The sequence below is a fragment of the Dermacentor variabilis genome, chromosome 10 (genome assembly GCF_050947875.1).
Source record: "Dermacentor variabilis isolate Ectoservices chromosome 10, ASM5094787v1, whole genome shotgun sequence".
NCBI lineage: Eukaryota > Metazoa > Arthropoda > Arachnida > Ixodida > Ixodidae > Dermacentor > Dermacentor variabilis.
In genome coordinates this window covers 122254238-122277082 of record NC_134577.1, presented here as the reverse complement: position 1 = coordinate 122277082, position 22845 = coordinate 122254238, and the positions used below count along the sequence as shown (strand labels likewise).

The following is a 22845-nucleotide window of genomic DNA, read 5'->3' as shown; positions in this document are numbered from 1 at the left end:
GTCCTGTACAGGCGGCACCTCCTCGAGCGCATGATTTTGTGTATGGATAGCTCCACAAAGGACGAGGTGAGCCTGCTTAGTGCCATCCACATGTTGGCGCGAGCATGGGATCGTGTGAAGCAAGAAACAATCGCAAACTGCTTCAGGGCTTGCAGTTTTGTGGCAGCTTCTTCGGAGGATGCCTCTGAAATTTCAGTGGAGGAAGCGTCAACAAGCGCGCTTGACGGCACTGATTTTGGTGATGCTCTCGGGGACGTCAATTTTGAAGATTACGTCGCCGTAGACAAGGCGGTCGAAACGTGCGGTGCGCTGACGGATAGCGAAATTGTAGAGATTATTCGGCCCCAGGAAGCGACCCAGGAAAGCGACGGTGACGTTGAAGGCGAGCCGCAACCTAAGGTTGCCGATGTAGCTGCAGGCCTTGCTCTTGCGGAGCGCTTCTTTGCCGCTGAAGGTAACGCGGAAGAAGCGTTCCGCCACATCTACAGCCTGCAGAACTTGCTTTCAGCAGCGCGATTCGGCAAGAAGAAGCAAAGCAAGATGACCGACTATTTTTCTTAGAGAAAATACTCGATTTCGCCACAAATAAAGTGCTGTTTTTTTGTGCTTTGTGCTTAATTGGAAGTTCGTTTAATTCGAAGTTTTTTGCGGTCCCCGTGAACTCTGTATTAACGGGAGTTGACTGTACACGTTTTTGGGCCCTTAATTCCTCGCGAGCTCCATCCCGACGCAATTTCACTGCAGATTTCACAAACCACAGTCGGTTTAGTAGCGAGACTGTAATCCTGATCGCGCTGCACCAGCTACGTAGAACCACCGCAAGTATTGCACGAGAAAGCGCCGAGAAGATTGTTCACTGCTGCAAGTTTGATGACAATGTACGAAGTAGCGGGCTTCGCGAGTGAGGCTGTTGCCCTATCGGTAACAAAGCGCCGAACCTTTCACTCCGTGGCCGTTGTAGGTGCAATCTTATAGAGCATAGTTTTCTCATGTGCTCTTATCTTATCCACTTCCTCTTCAATTACAACAGCCATGTTCAATTCTTATGCAAGTGTAACGAGCGTGTGAATATGTGTGATCCGGCAAAGCAGTTGAGGCGTCGACGTTCGGCAGAGGTATGACTTGACTGGCGAGCTGCCAGGTATCCTGTGCCAACTGCGACGATGGAATCGCTTCCGAAAGTTTATTGCGTCTCGTACATTTCCACCCATAACGATTCACGGAACAAAACTTTGTCAGACCTCCAACATATCAAACGTCGCAGTTGCAAGACTAAGACAAAATGGCAGCTGTTTCCGTCGTTTGAGCGCTCGTGGTCTTTGGAACCAATCATGACTCTCCATCGTGGTCACATGCTCAAACTGGCCAATAATAGCGTGCGCCATGAATTTCTTTTTCTGTTGTTTTTTTTCGTGACCGCAGCACCGGCAATGTTGCCGACCGATGAATAATGAAAGCCATGAACATATGCTTTCGAATGATACCAAAATAGCGCTGGCAGAGCGCATAGTTAGTGAGTTATGCGCAACAAAAATCGGGCGCAATTTGTCCCGAATTTAAAGGGCAATGCTTGCGGATTCGCATCTTCAGATCACGATAACGGAAGAATTACTCGATATTTTGTAACCAAATTTCGGAGACAAGACGTGGAAACACGTCAGGAAAGCAGAAAATAAAAATTGAAAATTTGAATTCTGGGCCGAATTTCAGTCCCAAAGACCCCTTAAACAAAAGGCAGAATGAGTGCACTTTTCATGTAGCCGCCTGGTTAGCTCAGATGGTAGAGCGGCTGCCCCAGAAAGGCGGTGGTCCCGGGTTCGAGTCCCGGACCAGGACGAATTTTTCTTCAACTATGAGGCTTTTCTTTCGAGGAACCCGTATGGGTTTCCTTTGTAGCAATTGCTACGAACGGGTGGATGTCTCATTTTCCCTTTATTCATTACTTCTCTCCACCTTGCGGGTTTCCGCAGAACTACTACGTCAAACTCTTGCCTTTGCTTCGTGTTGTCGACAAATTCGACTTCGCTCTGCCATCTGCTAGCCGCCTGGTTAGCTCAGATGGTAGAGCGGCTGCCCCGGAAAGGCGGTGGTCCCGGGTTCGAGTCCCGGACCAGGACGAATTTTTCTTCAACTATGAGGCTTTTCTTTCGAGGAACCCGTATGGGTTTCCTTTGTAGCAATTGCTACGAACGGGTGGATGTCTCATTTTCCCTTTATTCATTACTTCTCTCCACCTTGCGGGTTTCCGCAGAACTACTACGTCAAACTCTTGCCTTTGCTTCGTGTTGTCGACAAATTCGACTTCGCTCTGCCATCTGCTAGCCGCCTGGTTAGCTCAGATGGTAGAGCGGCTGCCCCGGAAAGGCGGTGGTCCCGGGTTCGAGTCCCGGACCAGGACGAATTTTTCTTCAACTATGAGGCTTTTCTTTCGAGGAACCCGTATGGGTTTCCTTTGTAGCAATTTCTACGAACGGGTGGATGTCTCATTTTCCCTTTATTCATAAAACTTTAATTAACGATGTATGTCATGAAAAAGATATAATTTTCCAAAATCAAGATTGTGGGATAAAATTGAACAAAGTTTGTGAAGACACGCTTGCATCTACTAAGGAGAAAATGTAACAAAAATGATGAGGTATACAAAATGTACTTTCGTCTATTGGCAACATCTCTGAAAAAAAAAAACTAGATTTTTCATTGAATAGGTATTTCACTACAAAAATTTAAGTGCAAGCACTACAGTTTAGCATGCCAGGCTACAGCCATCGACGTTTCGAGCTGGCTTGCGTCATCGTCAGTCTCGGAGTCAAAGTCTGACGAAAAGGTAGCATCCTCATACTCGCTGCTGCTCGATCCATGGATACAGTCAGCCACAAACACAGCGGAATTGCGAGACCTGCGATCTTTCAATGCGCACGTGCCACTCCCGGAGGCCGCCATTTTTGGTTTCTACTTTGATTTTCGCGAAACTTCTGAGTGCTTTCAAAAATTAACGCCTGGTGGGGAAAAAGCAAACTCCTTAGAAAACAAAAATATAGTTTTCCTCCTTCACGTCCTATGGTGAAAAGTGTCCATGAATGGCATGGAAAGTCTCGAAAGACAGCGGCCATTTTTGCTTTCTACTTTGACGAGAGCGAAAACTTCGCAACGCGTTCAAAAATTACCGCCTGAGGGAAAAAGGCGAACTGCTTAGGAGACAAATACTCCTTCACATCCAAGAGCGCAGTGTGTCCATGAGCAGCGCGGAAAGCCTCGAAACCAGCACTTCAAACCATAGTTAGTGGGCCAACGTTGCCCAATGAGCGCGGTACGGAAAGAGTTAAGGTCCTCAATCATTTGTTCTGATTCATCCCCATTGTTGCTGAACAGGACAATGTCATCTGCAAACTGAAGGTTGCAGAGATATTCACCAGTGATCCTCGCTGCTAAACCTTCCAAGTTTAATAGCTTGAATACATTCTACGCTCATTAGAACGGACCTGCGTACGACAGACTTTCGGATATAATGGACCATATTTCAACCTAGTTTGCTATACCTACTTCATTAATGCAACAAAGTTCGCTTTTAACGGACCGCGCTAAAACAGACTATCGATTACAATGGATAAAATTAGGGGAAATTTTTGCCAAAATCAGGCGCATATAACGGAGTTTTGCCGTGTCGACATGGGCTGGCAACTGACTCGCGAGGGTCAGCCAATGATTACGGCTCGACATCGCGTGTGCGCGCACGCGAGATTGGGACGCAGGGCGAAAGTGCACCGTTTTGCACGGGCGAGGCGCAGGGGGAAGGCAAAGAGGGGGGTTCTACTCCTGCGGTTGCTGCTTACGGCACGGCCACACGGGTACCGCATTTTGAAAGCAATCTGCAATGTGGACAGAGTGCGCGCCTGCGCGGGCCTCATCTTCTAAGCTATCTGCAATGTTTGCAGAGTGCACATAGTGCTGGTAGCTTCATATGGGCTTTGCTTTTGACGTTTCTTTCACAATGAAGTAAGAGATGCATGAAGGTCAATTAGATCGCTGCTGCCGCGTTTTATCACTTCAACAATTTGACAGTGACTTTCTGCATTCATCAAGTGACATGTGTTCATGTTTACCTGCACGTGTGTGGCACCATGCTTGCTGCTTTCGTTAGTAAGCGAATGTTTACAACTTTACACGGCCGATAAAACTACTATCCTTACTTCGCATAGCTGTCTACTAATTTGCTATGCAATCACTGTTCTGCCTTTCGGGCGAAACTGCGACTTTCTTTGTTTATTTTACTTTGGACGTTCCTCCCTCACTCTTTACAATAACGTTGTTACACATCCTGACCAAAGTATTGGAAGTGAGGCGTTTCGGATATTATGGACTTCGGATAAAATGGACACTTTTTGTCAGACTGTCAGGGTCCTGTTGTAACAAGGCGATTGTACTGCTATGCATGCAGTGAATAGCATTGGAAAGATTGTGTCTCCTTGCCTGACCTCTTTCTTTATAGGTATTTTTCTACTTTTCTTGTGGAGAACCAAGGAAGCTATATCTCAGTAAACTGATAAAAATTCTGCCTGCATGGCATTCATACAGTGAGAGCGGTGTGTCTGTCATTGCATTTAGGATGGCCGGCAGCTTAGCACAGCCCACAGGTAAACACAGCAATGACGGCCAAGTGGCTCACCTCCCGTCCAGCCATGCAGTGGAAGAAATACTCCTGCGGCCGGATGCCCGTCAGAAAGCGGCCGTCCACAAAGCCACCCGCCCGTGGTGATGTGTCATAATGCAGAAAGGATGGCAATGTACGACCACTGAGCATAAGTGGCACACGGTGCCCTTCCAGTTCAATCTGGCCCAGCAAGCACGAGATCTGCATGCAGTTCACCTGCAAGGACACAAGCACGCACAACATACACTCAGCTCTTTCATACAATCAATCTTTTGAAAGCAAACTGCAATGAAATTTCACCTTGGCTAAATTCGTTATATATGAGCAGCATATACTATCACAGCAATTTTTGCAAAGCTGCGGGGCTAAAAATTCTCATTTTCTTACTAATAGCACCTAACCCTAACATGCCTGCGGACATGCGTAAATATCCATTCCGGTCAGATGTAGGGAGGCACTCAACGTGTATTTGCTCGCATTCACCGATTACTTAGGTTGGCAACACCCGCCTTCAGGAACTTTTTTAACTAGGAAGTGTAAGTGGCAATGCCTCCAGATGAAAGCAACACTCTCTTTTCCTTCCTTCATGCTTGAAGGGATTGCTGCACGATTTTTGATGTAATGCAACCACAGATTGGCAACGTTTCATTCACATGCATTTTATGGGCGAAATTCATGTGAGTTGAGTGAGGCAGAATATGATTTTAGAGCGGTGAATGAATATATTTCACCTTCAGATGGTCCACAAATGTCCTTGAATGAGAGCACTCCAACAGAAAGCAATGATAGGACCCTACCAACCTACAGTGCAAATCTTGGCTTCCACCCAGGCGAGCGATTCAAGCACCGTCACAAAGTGCTCAAGTACCATCAACAGCTTCGGGAACAAATAAATTTTATGCATGACTTACTTCTTCTTAAATTAAGCAAACTTAACTTAGACACCAAGGTATTCCACTGGATTAAAGATTTTCTTTCTGAGCGCACCCAATTTGTGACTGCTAACAACTGTTCCTCTACTCTTTCGCCTGTCTCATCCGGTGTCCCACATGGATCAGTGTTGGGACCCTTACTCTTACATTAACGACCTCTCTGAATGCGTCACATTTTCATCAATAAAACTTTTCGCAGGCTATTGCGTTCTATATATTGCAGACGATTGCGTTCTATATAAAAAACTCGCCCAACGCTGCGATCAGCATGAACTTCAAAAAGATCTTAACCACTTGTCCTCATGGTGCAATAAATGGATGATGCGGCTCAACACCAAAAAGTGTAAAAGCATGTGAATAACTAGGCGGGACCACACTGTCAGCAGCGAGTATTTTCTTGGCAGCATCCGACTAGATCCTGTGACATCATACAAGTACCTCAGCATCCTCATCAGTTCTGATCTTTCTTGGCACATACATGTTAATTATGTTACTAACAATGCAAACTGCATGTGGGGTACTTGTGACGCAATTTTTCCTGAGCACCGTTATCTGTAGAACTACATCCATAAAAAACTCTTGTTCACCCTAAATTAGATTAAGCATGCGCTATCTGGGACCTCAAAAACACCACACTTTCCGAAATTATTGAATCCACCCAGAATCACACAGCACGTTTCTATCAAATTACTCTTGGCATGCCAGCGTATCATCAATAAAAGCAACGCTTGCCTTACCTGACCTATCTTTGTGCCGTAAATGCTCTTGCCTTTCATTGTTCCACAAAATCTATCATTATAATCCGATTTTAAAAAAGACCGCTCCTGTCTATGTGTCATCGCATTCAGATCATAACAATAAAGTTGGCATGCCATCTTGTCGGGCTAATTCCTACAGCGAATCTTTCATTCCAAAGACTAGCAAAGAATAGAACCACCTTCCAGCTTCCATCGCCGCCATCACCAACATCAACAGCTTCAAGATTGCCATTCACGAAACCTTTTGTTAAATTGTTTTCCTTTACTTGTTATAACTGTATTTTTTTTCCCTCTTTTACTGTGCAAATCTTTTTATTCACCACTGCTTCCTGTAATGCTCCCGGGCCTTGTAAGTATGCTAAATTAATATATATGTCTTGTTCACCTGAGCACTTTTTCTGCATGGTGTCTAAATACATGTATGTGCAGTAGCTACCAATTGGAATGACCACAAAGTGGGGAAATGCACGTGACCACTAAGAGTTGAATGGCACATAATCAGACTGCAGGTGGTCAGCAGATTATGACACAAATCCCAGCATATCATCTCCGAGACTCAGCGTGCCACAGATGCTGCCTAATCTTAGCTCTGCTTTGGGGCAACAATAGAAGGTATGCAAAAGACTCCCCAAGTGCATTCTCCCTCCTCTGTGCTTGACTTGACCAAGATGGCAGCAATCCATCTTACAGAACTAGGTAGCGTAGGAAAAAATTCTGCCACTGGGATGAGAGTAGCCAAAAGGGATAGGAAATTGCATTTACAAAATACATGCAGAGAGAGACGGCTGCAGACTAGATGGCAGAACAACAACGCAAGCGCTACTTCGATCGTCGTCTCCACCGTCTTTCTGGCGCTTTCTTCCATGCTCGACAGGATACTTGCTTAAGTGCGTGGGAATAGCACCATAACAATTCGAACAAGAATTAACACAGATCAATGACACTGAACGGGTGAAACACTTCACCCCTTCAGTCTTTTTCCTCCATGTTCATTCTTGACCAAGTTGTTGAACTGAAATTAATCAATCTGTTTAAAGGGACCCTGAAACGGTTTTAATGATTTTCTACAAACGTACTGAGTCGTTAGAGTAGGTCCTTCTGATCATTGATTGACACATCTAAGTGCCCCGCGTAAAGCGTGTAATTTATTATAAGGTTTTAAAAATGCACATCGCTGCCGATCGCAGCACACTGCTCGGCGGAATTATAAGCCACCCCTACCCATATGACCGAAATCACCCATACGACGTCAGTGGGGCGAGCTATCCGATTGGCTGACAAGGGCGCGTGATCGATAATTTTTCCAACTTTATGGTAAACAAATGATCTTCGTAATAGTTGGAATGTTAGTTAATTTGTTTTTATGAAAAGAAAGTAACATAAAGAGAATGCACAAGAATAATTTTTCAGTACACTTAAGCACTTCCGGCACACAGCAAGTGTCGTCTGCTTATGTTACAACATACTCCATTTTGACGAGAGCTCCGCGGTCAGAGTCGGTCTCAAGTCTTTTCGCGAGCACTATGATTCGACTTTGTTGCCTTGTGGACTGCAAACGTAGCGACTGGCAATATGTCAAGCTGCGACATCGTGTCCCACTGCAAGGCAGCGTACGAGCGAACTGGCTGCTGCGCATCAGGCTGCTGCTATCCGATCGGCGCCAGGATTTGCGCGTTTGTGGCCGTCACTTTACACCGGAAGATTACTAACGCAATAGCGTTTCGCGAGTCCGGTATTAGGGCAAAAGCAAGAGCAAGGGGACAGAGTCTGGCCACTTAACTGTGCCGTAACGGGATGAGCCATGAGATGAGCAGAAGGGCAAATGTGAATGGTCTGCACGGTGCAGCCACCTGGTGGCACAAAGCTCAACCATACACAGTAGCAGCAACGAAGTGTATTCTTCTTTGCTGTTGGTGTGTATTTTTCGCAGGAGTGTAATCATCAACACGTTTTTATAAATGTTTAAAATGTTTTACACTTGGTCAGAGCAATGTTAGCGCTTTGTTTGGCTGGTTAAGCGCTGCGCCAACAAGTGTATGGACCGTGCAGACCGATCAGGCCGCTCACGTACGTCTACGCTAACGTTCCTTCATCAGCTTGAGTTCATGCCTCCAGTCATTTGCCGAAATGACCAGCTTGCCTGTGGTTACCGGAATACAAAACACGTTCGGCGCTACGACAGAATGCTCGCAACGCACGCTGCTTCGATAGCTCTCGCTTGGGGTCGACGGCCAAGCGGCTAGCGGAGAGGTCTCGCGCGGGCGGGCTCCAAAACAACCGGAAGTGGAAGATGTGACGTCGCATCGTGACGCTAAACCAGTGAAGGCGGAGCTTAGCCCCGCTCGCTCGGCGAACGAGTTGAGGAGAAAAAGCATGGCTAGGGAGGAGGGTAACTTTTAATCGCTTGTAGCTCCATTAATACCTAACGCTTCACTTAAATTGTGGTGCGAATGTTCTACTTAAGCTGTACCCTACGCGTCTACAAAATTTGTCCTAACCGTTTCAGGGGCCCTTTAAAAGACACGTCACGGTAGGGAATTATGAAATAATTTTGACCGTATCGAATTTTTTAATGTGCACCTCAATCAAAGTACACGAGTGTTTTTGCATTCCACCACCACTGGAATGTGGATGTCATGGCTGGGATTAAACACATGACCTCATGTTACATGGAGGGTGTCCAAGTTGTTTATGTACACTAGCGCTAGCTATAACGTGGAACTAACGAGGTTTCAGAAGAATTTGCAGGCCTGAAAGTGAAGCAAGGCCACCACCATCTTAACAGGGGCACAATAAAATGTCACCTTATAGCAAAGGAAACTAAAAAAAGAACGCTTTCTTCGCGCTCCCCTTTATATTAATTTTGACTTAAGGTGAACTCCCACATTTTAGGCACGTGGGTGAGTGCCGGCTGAAGTCGGATACGTCAAGTCGGCGACATTGCACCAGGTGCAAGACCGGCCCCCCCTATACTTGCACGCAGCCTAATGAGCGCAGAGACACGCGACTGTCGCAGGGCATGCGCAAAGCGTACAGCATGCCACCTGCCTTAAAACTCGCGAAGCAATCCCCGTAGCTGCTCACTCCCTTTCTCCTACACTCTTTCTCGCTCACTTTCACGGAAGTTTCACGCCTTTTCATTGAAAGCGTTTGCAGAGTCTCTAGTTCCAGCATTTCGTGGTAGAACCCGGATTCCTTATTCAGATGGTGTGGGCATACCCAGCGCGAAAAAATATAATCATCTCGTTGCTGCTGAATCGCCTGCGCTGCAAGAGGAGGCGGTCACTGTACATAAGAGAAATATTCGACAAACATCCGTGGTATGGGGAGTACCATCACCTCGTGCAGGAGCTACGACATAATGATCCGGAATACCATTTCAAGCATTTCAGGTAAATGAAATGTACATACAAACAAGGCTACTTGTTTTGCAAGTAGCTTTTGGGAAGCTGTTGCTCATGCTGAAAAGTGTGTTGTCATACAGAATTACCATTTATTTATTGAATGCAGGATGATCAAGCTTTCAGTTGACAAGCTATTGGTCCTTGTCTACGAGAGAATCCTGCACCCACCAATGCATAGGAAGCCCAACTCTCCAAAAGAAAGGCTTGCAGTCATACTGAGGTAAAATGCTTGTATCTGTCAAGAAATCAGCAAGTGAGACTGCGTGCATACGTACTGTGTTTGCACAAATATAACAGTGTTTTCCTCACATCATCTGCTTCAAAATGCACCTCGAGTGACTTTTGGAAACAACATATAAAAACATAGCACATTTTTTTTTTTCTTTTTTTCCCTGGTCTTCAATGTGCCTTCACCAACCACAACCGCAATGCTCATGACCTGTGAGGAGAAGCTGACCTTTCAACAATCATGGGGCCACCACGGGAAAGCACGTGGGCCACTGAAAAAGAAAGGTTGCGAGAGGGGATAGGAAACAGAAGAATGCTACAGATGGGCGCGGGACGCATGAAACACACAGTGCAGCGGCAGTGTGGGCGGCCGCCACTGCGTGGAAAAGTGGTTTTGCCACACTCCAGTGTGTCCCGCACAAAGTGCTGTGACTCGGTCAACGCCCTTTCCCCATCCGTCAGTGTCGTCTCCCTGTTTCTTGGCTTTTAGCCATATGTGGTCTAAACAATATGTGGTCGCGTTATGACCGCAATATCTCTTTCGTTTGCCTGAGCCTCTACTCTTCTTTAGACTAAAAGCACAGTTGATGTGCATGTTATAGACAGCTGATGGATTATTTATCAGGAAAAATGTTTGCTGCTCAAAGAGATGAATATGTTGTTCTTCATCAATACCCTAGTTCCCTGCTACTCCCTAGGGCCTTGTAACTTCTCTGTTCTTAGTCCTGATTGTGAAACACAATGTATGTATTTTTCACCCTATTACTAATATTTGCAGCAATAAAGTTCATTGTGATAAGTATTTGAACATTAATATGAAGCGCTTGTTCCATTAACATTCTTCTGTAGATTCCTGGCTACTGGAGGATCGACACAAGACATCGCAATGAGCTACAGAATTCGTGCATCCATGTTGGCAGGGATCCTAAAGGAGTCTCTTCCAGCAATCTGGGACTGCCCGAAGCCTGTTGTAGTTGGGTGCCCAAGTGAGAGAGAGTGGGAAAAAGCAAGAGAAGATTACGAACATAAGTGGAATTTCCCAAATGCAATTGGAATTATAGACGGTAACCACTTCGCGATCAAATGCCCAGACAACAGTGGGTCAGACTGTTTCAACTTAAGGGGTACCACTCCCTACTGATGCTTGCTGTTGCAGATGCTAATTATCGCTTTGTTATAGTTGACATAGGAGCCCAAGGTCGGCTTTCAGGCGGCTCGTTCTTCAGAAAGAGCGACCTCAAGAATGCCATAGAAAAGGGAACCCTAGGACTCCCTTCAGGAGTTTCTAGGTGGCCGGTTTGGTTGGGGACGCCGTATTCTCTTTGCAAACTTATCTGATGCATCCCTAACCTGGGAGAAAGCTATAAGAAAGAAAAAAGGTATTCAATTATTGCCTCTCAAGAGCCCAAAGATGCACTGAATATGCCTTTGGCATCTTTGTTTTGAGGTGGCGAGTGCTTTTGGGTACAGTGGAGGGTGAGCCAGAGCTCCTCAGCTCTATGATAAAAGCAGCCATGGTCCTTCGTAATTCCCTGACGGCTGGCAATGCGTACTGCCCTGATAATTACGGGGACAGGCCATGTGAGAAGACTGTGCAGGATGGAAAGTGGTGGCATATGGTTGCCATAATTGGCAGCAGTGCACCGCTATCAAACCGTTGGCCCACCTCAACTGCCATGGCGATGAAGGATGACACTGAAGACTACTTTATGTCTGCTGAAGGCTCATTGCCATGGCATCTAAGTGTTGTCAGGTGGAGCTGATACCATTGCATGTGACATGACTGCGTAGTAACGGGTACCAAGCGAGTGCAGAGTGCTCTCAGCTGTTTACTGTGGAGCGAATGGAAGCTGTCAAATTATTCCATGATGCAGCACACCTGAACCATTAATCTCGGTTGCAATCGCATCACTATGCCCCCAGTGACAGAATTTGCATGAAAATGAAGTTTTCCTGATGCTTTGCGATGCCAGAAAACCACGGTCTCTTGGATACCGAAAAGTGGCCAAAATAAACGCGGGCAGACTTGCGCTGTAGCATTCCGTAGGATGCTTTCGATGAGCAAAGTTTTACCATTCTAAAGGGCACTTCTGGCACTGAAACTGCCAAAAAGTACAAAAGAAGTGTCCCTCCGATTATAAGTGCCATGTTCGATGTGAGGACCTATATTAACCAATCTGGAAGACGACTTTGCGGAATCCGGTTTAGGAATTTGCTTGCCGCTCGCCATGATCGGCCTGCATCGCATTAAAACACCGCCCCAAGCTTCGTTGCACTTTTGACGATGCAAATCAACCAATAACTTGCCAAAAACACTAAAAATCCAAGCATCATCAGCGGCGAGTCAGGCTGTCAACATGGTGGGTCAACTTGAGCTGCTGTTTCCCCAGCAATTTTCTTGAGCCAGTCATGCTCGATTCGCACCATCCGACTTTAGATAAACGCTATAAATGCATGGTAGGGTCACTGAATTTTGTTCCTAGACATTTGTCAATGGCACGGTTGACAACAGTGCACCGAAGAACTCTTGTTTTGCAAATTTCACGGCTGCACACCTCGGGAAAAAATTGCCCAGTGATCATGCAAAGCCCCTACTGCAAAACCATTCAGTTTTCATGATCGTGCTGCACGCCCACAATGAGTGGATAATCATTTTTTGAGCACAACAAACAACTTCACACTCAAGCCACGGCATTTGCGGTGCTTTCCAGCATGTCTCGTCTGCAAGCCATTTGGACGCCAGTCACTCCTCTCACTTGCCTTCATATCAACTCCTCACCTCCTCGCTTCCAGTTTTGATGTTGCTGCTCCTCCAAAGCTGCCCTCTTCCAGCCTGCCCTCCTGAGCACAATCTTACCAATGTGTGCTCTTCCACGGCTCTTGCTTCTTGGTCTCCGCAACTCCGATCGCCTTTCATCCGCTACAAGTGAAGCCAATGCCAAGCCAGCCACTGCACCCGTCACCATTACCACCCCACACTGACGAGGAAAGCGAGATGACCAGATGACATTTTGAAGCTTCTGCCTTCTGCGTCGCCCGTCGCGTTCAGTCACTTTGGTGCCAACGGCGCGTGTGTGTGGATCCGTGCTGCAGGCCATGTGATTGTGTCTTATTTGGATGCTTTGTTAGGCATGCCTCGCTCGTGCTTTTGTGGTTTAGAGTGATAAATGGCTCCGTCAGTATCCAGGCGAAAGTGTCCGACTTTGGAGCAGAAAGTTTCGCTCATAAAATAAATGGAAAAAGGCAGCTGGCAGAAAACTGACATCACGAAGGAATTCGGCTTAATGCCGTCTGCTTTATCAACTGTATTTAAAAATAAGGAAGCTGTGCTGGATGGCTTTGAAAAGAGCTTAATTAAGGCACAGTTAATTAAGGTAGAGTTAATTAAGGCACTTGAATCCATGACCTTTGGTGGGACCAACATTCAGTGGCCCCAAAATTGATGGTGTCCCCATTGATGGTTGAACCCATGACCATTGGTGGGAGTCAAACCACAACGTTTGGTGTTAATTAGGTTGAAGGTAATTAAGGCACTGCTAATAAATGTAGAGTTACTTAAGGCACTGGAACCCACGACCTTTGGTGGGAGAAAACAAGTAATAGGAAGTAACAACGCATTCGAATGAGAATGTCAAGTAATTTCAGGAATGTATTGTGAGCGCACAGGCTTTCACCTTCATCCTCTTCAGTGTATCTAAAGCAACTTAACTTTTCAACATGCTCCCAAGGCTCAATACATTCCTCCCCACTAGCCACTGTGGCTATGTATTGAACCTGCGACTTCACACGAATCGGCAAAATGCCACATCCACTGAGAGTTATTTTTTTTCTGGGAGTGCCGAGAGATTGCAAGCAGATGCAGCACGTTTATGTGGGAGGGCACTCTGGTGCCTTCGTGTTGGCAAAGGACCATAGGTTTTGAGATGGCCCATAAACATCCTGAAATGGTGCTCGATTCAAATGGAGATGTTTGAACAAACCTGTATGAGGAGAGACTTACCATTCCACCCTTGGCCCCAGACTGCACCATAAGTTGTAGGTTGTTGCTGGGAAACTTTTTCAGCAGGCCATCTGGAATGCAGGCCCTGAGGAAAGGAAAAAAAATGAAAAATAAGAGAGAGTAGCTTGCAATGTCCCATCAATAAATGTAGCTCACTTAAGTGGAACTGCCAGAAAAACAAAACAAGGCTGCAGACACTGGTTGGCCCACCCATAGGCACAATGATAATGTTCTTTGCTAATATGGAAGCCTACATTGTCTGGGCATTTTCTGGGTTCAATGAAAATGAGGCCATTCTATTCCATCTGTTTGTTTGTTTGTTTGTTTGTTTGTTTGTTTGTTTGTTTTCCAATCTTAACCCTCTGCCATTATTCAAAACTCTTTCCCAGTTGATCATGCAATGTCAAGAAGCTACAGAAATTGGCAAAGTACATGAGTGCCATTGACCACAATTACTAATTGCACAGCATTAGGGACAAAACTAAACAAAGTGCAGCTCAGTAAGGGAACCAGCTGTTTCCACATCTTGTGAGTGCTCAGTGAAATAGACTGAATGTGAATTAGATACATATGTTGTGACAGAATTTAAAATAGGAGTACTTGCATTTGTTTTGCATTGCGCTCAAAATTTTTTTTTTTTGCACTGAATCGCTGTAAAACAATGTGGTCTTAAACTGCATACAACTGCTCTTTTATTAACATTCCTTACCAAAGTGAGGTTCCTACACAGCACCCCATAGGGCAGAAACAAACAAAACAAACTTTTAAGATCTTAGAAGAGCTCCAGAAAAATTGGCTCTTTCACGCAAGATCACTGAAGGAAACCAATGGGCCTTGTGGATTTCTATGGCCTTTTGTATTCATGGCCAGGGAAAGCGAGTGTGTGAGTGCGGTATAACTAAAGTGATTTTTCTACAAGTACATCAGGTGAAAAGGAAGCATTGAGCTTTATGCACACATGCGGAAGACACTGACTGCAACAGCAGTGTATGGGTGTGATGTGTGCAAAACAATGCCGTGGTGGAAGAAGAGAAGGAAGAGGACAACAGATTGCTTGCGCGGAGGCGAATTCAGTGCTGCATGGAAGACGGCAATCTCGAGGAGCATCAAGCATGCGAACGCACGATGCAATAAGGTAATACAAAAAGGAAAATTACCCAATTGGGAAAGTGCACAGAGTTTCCAAGGCACCAATCAGGAAAAGATAAATCAGCCAGAGCGGCAGAAAAACGAAGCATGATGGCGAGGAAGTGACACAAGGATGAAGATTGGCCACAGGAACAGGAGCTGAAGATGGGCCATCAGGTTCTAGACCCGAGCCTCCAGGGCTTCACCCCACTGGGGCCTCCTGCCATGCTGTTCCCAGGGGTTGCTACTCTTCCCAAGCACGGCCGGTAAACTACTCTACCCAAGGCCGGCGAACTTCTGCGCCTGCAGGCACAGTGCAAGCAGTTGGGCAACGGGCCTGAGTTTGCACCCAGCTGCCTGGCCGAGACGCCACCTACATCTTCCCATGCCACCAAGCCGCCTACGTCCCCTCTCCAAGCCGGAGCTGCGCTCTGGTCATTGTCTATCGCCAACTACATCGACATTGTCGCATTGTGGTGAGACCAACACCACTTCTTTTGCCGCCTTTTCTCCATCCTTCCATGTCAAACTGTTGCGTGCACACTCACACTCATAATATGCCCCTAACTCAAGAGCTGTGGCTACTGTTATTGTTCTTAATGTATTTTGTTTCTGGTTATAAGTTTTTCATTGAGTGGTTATTTTATGTTTCTGTTTTCGTTCGTTGTATTAAAAGTATCGTGTGCATCTTGGAAGAAATGGCCTTGTCCTCAATTGAGTTCTCAGAGGCTCTGCCTCAGGGAACCATCTGCAGCAATTACAGAAAAGAACCTGCATCACAATGGATTATGCTGTGGCCATGATGTTAACCTATGTGCACCTATGCATTAAGCAGGACAAACTGCAACCAAATCTTGGATTGCAGAAAAAGCTTAGTTTCAGATAGTGCAAATATACAGCAACTTTTACAAAATGTTATGTTTGAAATACAAGTGGATGCTTTATAAAACGCTAACAGAAATACAGTTGACACTCATTAGAAGCAACAGCAAGTTTTTTTTATATCTGAAGTCCATTCTACCCAAGATTTGGGCCCTTTTACGTTGTAAAATGGCAGAATTTCAATATAAGAATTCATTCTGAACAATCTATAAGAGCGTTTTTTAACGTTAGGAGTATTTAGTACAGATTACAGTAAGGCATTCGACAGTATGATGCATGCTCTATTGTTGCAAAAATTAACTTAGTATTACGGTAGACGGGACATAGCTCTAGACTTAAGCACATCATACTTGAAACACAGGAAGTAGCTAGTGCAACTTGACACTGTATCACACGTCGGGCCAGCTGACAGGCCTCTCACCAGGTCTGGCCATTTTGAGCTGACAAGCACCGTGCATACAATGCACGCTAACAATTGTGTCTGCTAGGTGTTACATCGCTACGCACCACAGAAAGAGCTGCAATTTCAAACCGAAGGCTGTTTTCCCTTCTCCTCGCTGGTACTACGCTCCAAGCTGCAGAGATGACGTATACACACGCCTACGTACATGTGTCTTTGCTATGACGTCGCTGTTAGCGACTCGTGACTGAGAATTATTCAAGGCAACATCTCATAAAAAATTTCTAGTCTAGTTACGGAGTCCCCCACTTTCTAGTCATGAGGCACGCCGTAGTGGGGGACTCCGGAAATTTCGACCATCTGGGGTCTCTAAACGTGCACCTAAATCTAAGTATACGGGCATTTTCGCATTTCGGCCCCATCGAAATGCGGCTGCCATGGCCGGGATTTGATCCCGCGAACTCGTGCTTAGCAGCCCAACATCTCATAAAAAGCCAACAAACAAAGACACAGGGGAAATTACTTGTACTTACTAATTGAGATAAAGAAATTACAAATTAATGCAATTGAAAGTGGATGAAAAAACAACTTGCTGCAGGTGGGCAACGATCCCACGTCTTTCGCATTACACGTGCGATACTCTACCAATTGAGCTACCGCGGCGCCGTTTTCCAATCCATTTTCCGGGGCATTTATGTGTTGCTACTAGAACTAACCCTGGGAATGTTAGTCACAAACCTTGGCGGCAGGTGTGGAACATTCTTTCTGCCATAGGCGTCATCTAGTGTAATGCGAAAGACGTGGGATCAGTCCCCACCTACGGCAAGTTGTTTTTTCATCCACTCTCAATTCCATTAATTTATAATTTCTTTATTTCAATTAGTAAGTACAAGTAATCTCCCTTATGTTCTCCTTGGTGCGTTTGTTTGTCGGCTCCTTATGATATGATTAATAAAAATCGGGCCCTTCAGTTAACCCCCTTTCTTCTCGTTCAAGGCAGCATCTGTTATCTGTGTAATCTGTTGCATCGATAGACAAATTAAGGTTTAGAGAAATAATAAAACCAATAAATCGAATGTCTGCGAGCCATTGTTTTACTCCGCACTGCAGCAAGAGAGATGTACTTCCATTTTGTCTGCATGTTCCCATGTCATGCAGTCGCATGCACAGACACTGCAACTATGCCATTTTCTACAGTGTTCCAGCACCCGATCATGCTCTGTGATCCACTTGTGTCTGCCTCAGTATTCGTGTAGCACTGACTTATACTACTAGTCATGTGTCCTTGTGCACAGCGTGCAAAATCGAGACAAACACAACAGCTAGTGCGCGACACTGTCAAAAGAAGCCCACCACGCAGCAAAAAAGCAAGGGGGGGGGGGGGAAAAATGTAGGCGGGGCTCGTGACATATACCGTATTTACTCGCATAATGATCGCACTATTTTTGTCCTCAACGATAGTGGAAGAGAAATTAGTCCAGAGGAATTGGAAATCCCAAAGGTAACGCCGGAAGAAGTAAAGAAAGCCTTGGGAGATATGCAAAGGGGGAAGGCAGCTGGGGAGGATCAGGTAACAACAGATTTGTTGAAGGATGGTGGACAGATTGTTCTAGAGAAACTGGCCACCCTGTATACGCAATGCCTCATGACCTCGAGCGTACCGGAATCTTGGAAGAACGCTAACATAATCCTAATCCATAAGAAAGGGGACGCCAAAGACTTGAAAAATTATAGACCGATCAGCTTACTGTCCGTTGCCTACAAACTATTTACTAAGGTAATCGCAAATAGAATCAGGAACACCTTAGACTTCTGTCAAGCAAAGGACCAGGCAGGATTCCTTAAAGGCTACTCAACAATAGATCATATTCACACTATCAATCAGGTGATAGAGAAATGTGCGGAATATAACCAACCCTTATATATAGCTTTCATTGATTACGAGAAAGCGTTTGATTCTGTCGAAACCTCAGCAGTCATAGAGGCATTACGGAATAAGGGTGTAGACGAGCCGTATGTAAAAATACTGAAAGATATATATAGCGGCTCCACAGCCACCGTAGTCCTCCACAAAGAAAGTACAAAATCCCTATAAAGAAAGGCGTCAGACAGGGAGATACGATCTCTCCAATGCTATTCACAGCGTGTTTACAGGAGGTATTCAGAGACCTGGATTGGGAAGAATAGGGGATAAGAGTTAATGGAGAATACCTTAGTAACTTGCGATTCGCTGATATTGCCTTGCTTAGTAACTCAGGAGACCAATTGCAATGCATGCTCACTGACCTGGAGAGGCAAAGCAGAAGAGTGGGTCTAAAAATTAATCTGCAGAAAACTAAAGTAATGCTTAACAGTCTCGGAAGAGAACAGCAATTTACAATAGGCAGCGAAGCACTGGAAGTCGTAAGGGAATACATCTACTTAGGGCACGTAGTGACGGCGGATCCGGATCATGAGACAGAAATAATCAGAAGAATAAGAATGGGCTGGGGTGCGTTTGGCAGGCATTCTCAGATCATGAACAGCAGGTTGCCATTATCCCTCAAGAGAAAAGTATATATTAGCTGTGTCTTACCAGTACTCACCTACGGGGCAGAAACCTGGAGGCTTACGAAAAGGGTTCTACTCAAATTGAGGACGACGCAACGAGCTATGGAAAGAAGAATGATAGGTGTAACGTTAAGGGATAAGAAAAGAGCAGATTGGGTGAGGGAACAAACGCGAATTAATGACATCTTAGTTGAAATCAAGAAAAAGAAATGGGCATGGGCAGTACATGTAATGAGGAGGGAAGATAACCGATGGTCATTAAGGGTTACGGACTGGATCCCAAAGGAAGGGAAGCGTAGCAGGGGGCGGCAGAAAGTTAGGTGGGCGGATGAGATTAAGAAGTTTGCAGGCATGGCATGGCCACAATTAGTACATGACCGGGGTTGTTGGAAAAGTATGGGAGAGGCCTTTTCCCTGCAGTGGGCGTAACCAGGCTGATGATGATGATTATGATTATGATGATGATGATGATTTTTGTCAAAAAAGTTTATGCAAATTCAGGGGTGCGATCATTATGCAGGTTAAATTTCCTATGAAAAAAAAACATTTTCTTTTCTCATCCTGCATTTGCTGCAAGATGAAAGGCAGGCGGCTGCCGCTGTAAGTACAAGACACCAAAACAAAAATGGCGGCCGGCGGAGCAAGCCGAACGCACCAAACATGATTATTTTTGTTCTCATGAGTACGTTACGCACATAGAAACAGTTTCTTCCATATCAGTAATGAATAATATCGTTAATATCAGCAAGTTTGCGACAATAACGTAGTCATGTCCACTTTGAGGGGACAGAAACAGAGATGGGCGCGCTTAGCTGCAGCCAGTGACATCTAAACACTTGGCGAGCATGCTGTGGAAACTGCAGCATTTGTTTTGCACTGCTAGTCTAATATGGCACGTTTTCGCTAAAGGTGGGCGAATATCTTAGCTACGTTACAAGCGTCGGCAAATGAATAAGGTACACTTCTAACGTATTGGTGTAACGTGGCCACTACCGTTGCTACTTGCGATTTGCTTCGTGCCCACAAGGGCAGATGAGAAGAATCAAAAGGCGCCCTTTATGTTGTTGTTGTTGACCAAAACCATTATGAAGCCTACATATAGTAAAGCCGAGGCAAGTTTGGTTGTAGCTTTTTTTTTTTTTTTTCCCCACGGAAATGCGGAAAGTGATGAAAGGAATGAAATGGGGAATCTGCTTAAGGATGTTGGGTGCGTTCAGACCGCTCGTTATGTCTTCAAGAGCCGTTCGCGTAGCATTTGACAGATGGTAAGCGCGATCATCATTAGCTAGACTTGACACATGACATATTGCTGTGACAAGTTCCGGGTGTGATCATTACACGAGAAAGAAAAAAATCAAATTTTGACGACAAAATTCAGGGGTGCGAACATTACGCGAGTGCAATCATTATGCGAATAAATACGGTATGCTATGTAATCCTCGAGGTGCAGTATGGGAGAACGCAGGGAAGGAATTTCGCTTGCGAAAGCTAGACGGGGGGCAAGTAGAGACAGCGTAACTCTTGGCAGTGGCACTTGCCTCATGAAATCATGGGTTTGTGGCACTGAAATAGTTCTATCTTGGCTATTAATGAACCAATTTGAAAAATTCTTGCGATTGAACGCTCATTAAAGGGCACATAACGACTTCCAGCATACAACCAAAATTTGCTATGAGGCCTGGTGAGGTGCCCTTTAAGTAGATGTTCTGCAAGGAAGCATCTTGGGTCTCCCTTCTCTTTAATCTTTACGTAAACGACTAAGCTAAGCAGGGACACAAGAATTGAAAACTGGAAATATAAAAAAATATCAATTATTGGGAACTACTTGTTTTTGTATCTATAATGCGAGGCAAGAACTACGAGGCCAGAAGCGTTTAGAAATCGTTCTATATTGAGTTACCTATCACGATCAGGAAAACACATCTATCGCGGATGAATCAAAGAAGTATTTAGGCACGTAAGATTTATTCAATGGGTTGCAGAAATCTGCGAAACCCGCTGATGATATGTGCCTACTGAGATGCCCCCCTTTTTGTGTACTCCAGTAGATCACGAGCATGTATCCACAACTGCTAAATTGCACGTATTGTAAGTTCAGCAGCAGATGCTTGGTCAGCTACGGAGCACCTGACCAAGGCAGCGGTCAGACCTCTAACGCGGCAGAGGGTGCTAAGAATCTCTGGGTCCGGAGAGGCCGCAAATGGAAACCGACCCTGTCAACATTTAATTGCCGAACTCTGTTGAGTGAGGCTAACTTAGCAGTACTGTTTGAGGAACTATCAGACATTGTTTGGGATATGATCAGCTTTAGTGAGATTATAAGAACTGGTGAGGCTTATACGCTGCTGAATAACAGCCACGTCCTCTGCTATAGAGGTCTCCCTGATAAGAAGCGATATGGGGTAGGATTCCTAATTCATAAGGACATAGCGGGCAACATTGACGAATTCTACAGCATTAATGAGAGGGTAGCAGTAGTCGTAATCAAACTTGAATGAATGAATGTGTGTGGTTTAGTGGCGCAAGGGCCAGATGTGGCCAAAGAGCGCCAAGACAGTGTTAGTGATTTCATGGTGGAATGATGAGTTCTGTGAAGAAGATGTGACTTGGCTGTAAAGTGGCCTAAAAATTGTCGCCGTAAAGTGCGTCAAATCTACGTGCTATAAAATTATGGCGATGACTAACGACGAATACTATGAACATTAAAATCCATCGTAGAAGAATGATGCAAAATAGAAAATATATAAGATGGTAAAATTACTTGGAGCACTGCTGCCTCGCCAGAGCCCTTGAAACACAAGGGCCTAGAGGCATGTGCTGTACGAAAGAGCTATCACAACGGCATCCTCTGAAGAGAGGACCTGCTACGAACATGTGGGGCTAACAACATGCAAGACAACATCTTTCATAAAACTTAGGACTGTGTTGGTGTCAAATAAAGGTTCTGGGCCGAGTAGCATTACGGGATGTAGGGGGATGTACTGCCGGTATGCTAGGGAAAAATGTTTCCTTCTCTCAGATTCGGCTGCCCGACACTCCAGGAGGACGTGGAGGACGGTCAGCCTCTCCCCGCATCTACCGCAGGTTGGAGGATCATTTTCAGTGAGTAAGAAGTTATGCGTGCCTAATGTGTGTCCTATTCTGAGGCGACAGAATAGGACATCTGTTCGCCGTGATTTTGTTATGGAGGGCCAAGAACCTAACTGTGGCTTTATCAAGTGCAGTTTGTTATTTACTTCTGCGTCCCACATACGTTGCCAGTGGTTTTGCAGTTTCCTTCTTAAGAAAGGCTTCAGGTCTGTGACAGGGACCGATGCAGTAGGATTAACTGCATGCAATGAAATTGATGTGGCCATCTGGTCCGCAAGAACGTTACCCTCGATGCCCCTATGTCCAGGCACCCAGCATATAATCACATGTTGGTTAGATATATATGCTTTACACAGTACGGAGTAGAGTTCATTAATTACCAGATTTTTGTGGTTACAGAAAGACATCAAGGCCTTCACAACACTAAGGGAGTCCGTATATATAACCGATTTCTGGAGTTTTGATTTCTTTACATGCTTTACGACCGACAGCAGTGCGTAGGCCTTAGCTGTAAAGATACTAGTTTCCGGATGCAGTACATCGGTTTCCAAAGAGGATGGACCGATGGCTGCATAGGACACCCCGTCGTGTGACTTTGATGCGTCTGTGTAGAACTCCGTACAGCAGTGTTTGTGCTGGAGTTCCCGGAAATGCATTTGGATTTCAATTTCTGAAGCGTGTTTTGTAACTTGCATGAAAGATATATCACATTGTATCAGCTGCCACCTCAAGGAGGTAGCTGCTTGGCTGGACGCACTAGGCGAAGCTCGAGAAGTGGGGCATGCATATCATGACTAAGCTCCCTCACACGTAGCGAGAAAGGCT

At 45.4% G+C, this 22845-nt stretch overlaps 1 protein-coding gene across 3 annotated transcripts in view; it reads right to left on the bottom strand.

Moving 5' to 3' along the window:
- The window catches only part of Polr1A (RNA polymerase I subunit RpI1), a 314770-nt gene that overhangs the window by 136172 nt on the left and 155753 nt on the right, over nucleotides 1-22845 (bottom strand). For all 3 annotated transcript variants that reach the window (XR_012823481.1, XM_075673365.1, XM_075673366.1), the window contains exons 16-17: nucleotides 13971-14055; nucleotides 4664-4864 (exon numbers count right to left, since the gene is read on the bottom strand). Coding sequence is in view for 2 of the 3 variants with exons in the window: in XM_075673365.1 (XP_075529480.1) it covers nucleotides 4664-4864; nucleotides 13971-14055 (286 nt within the window). In the remaining variant the exon portion in view is untranslated. The remainder of the gene's footprint in view (nucleotides 1-4663; nucleotides 4865-13970; nucleotides 14056-22845) is intronic.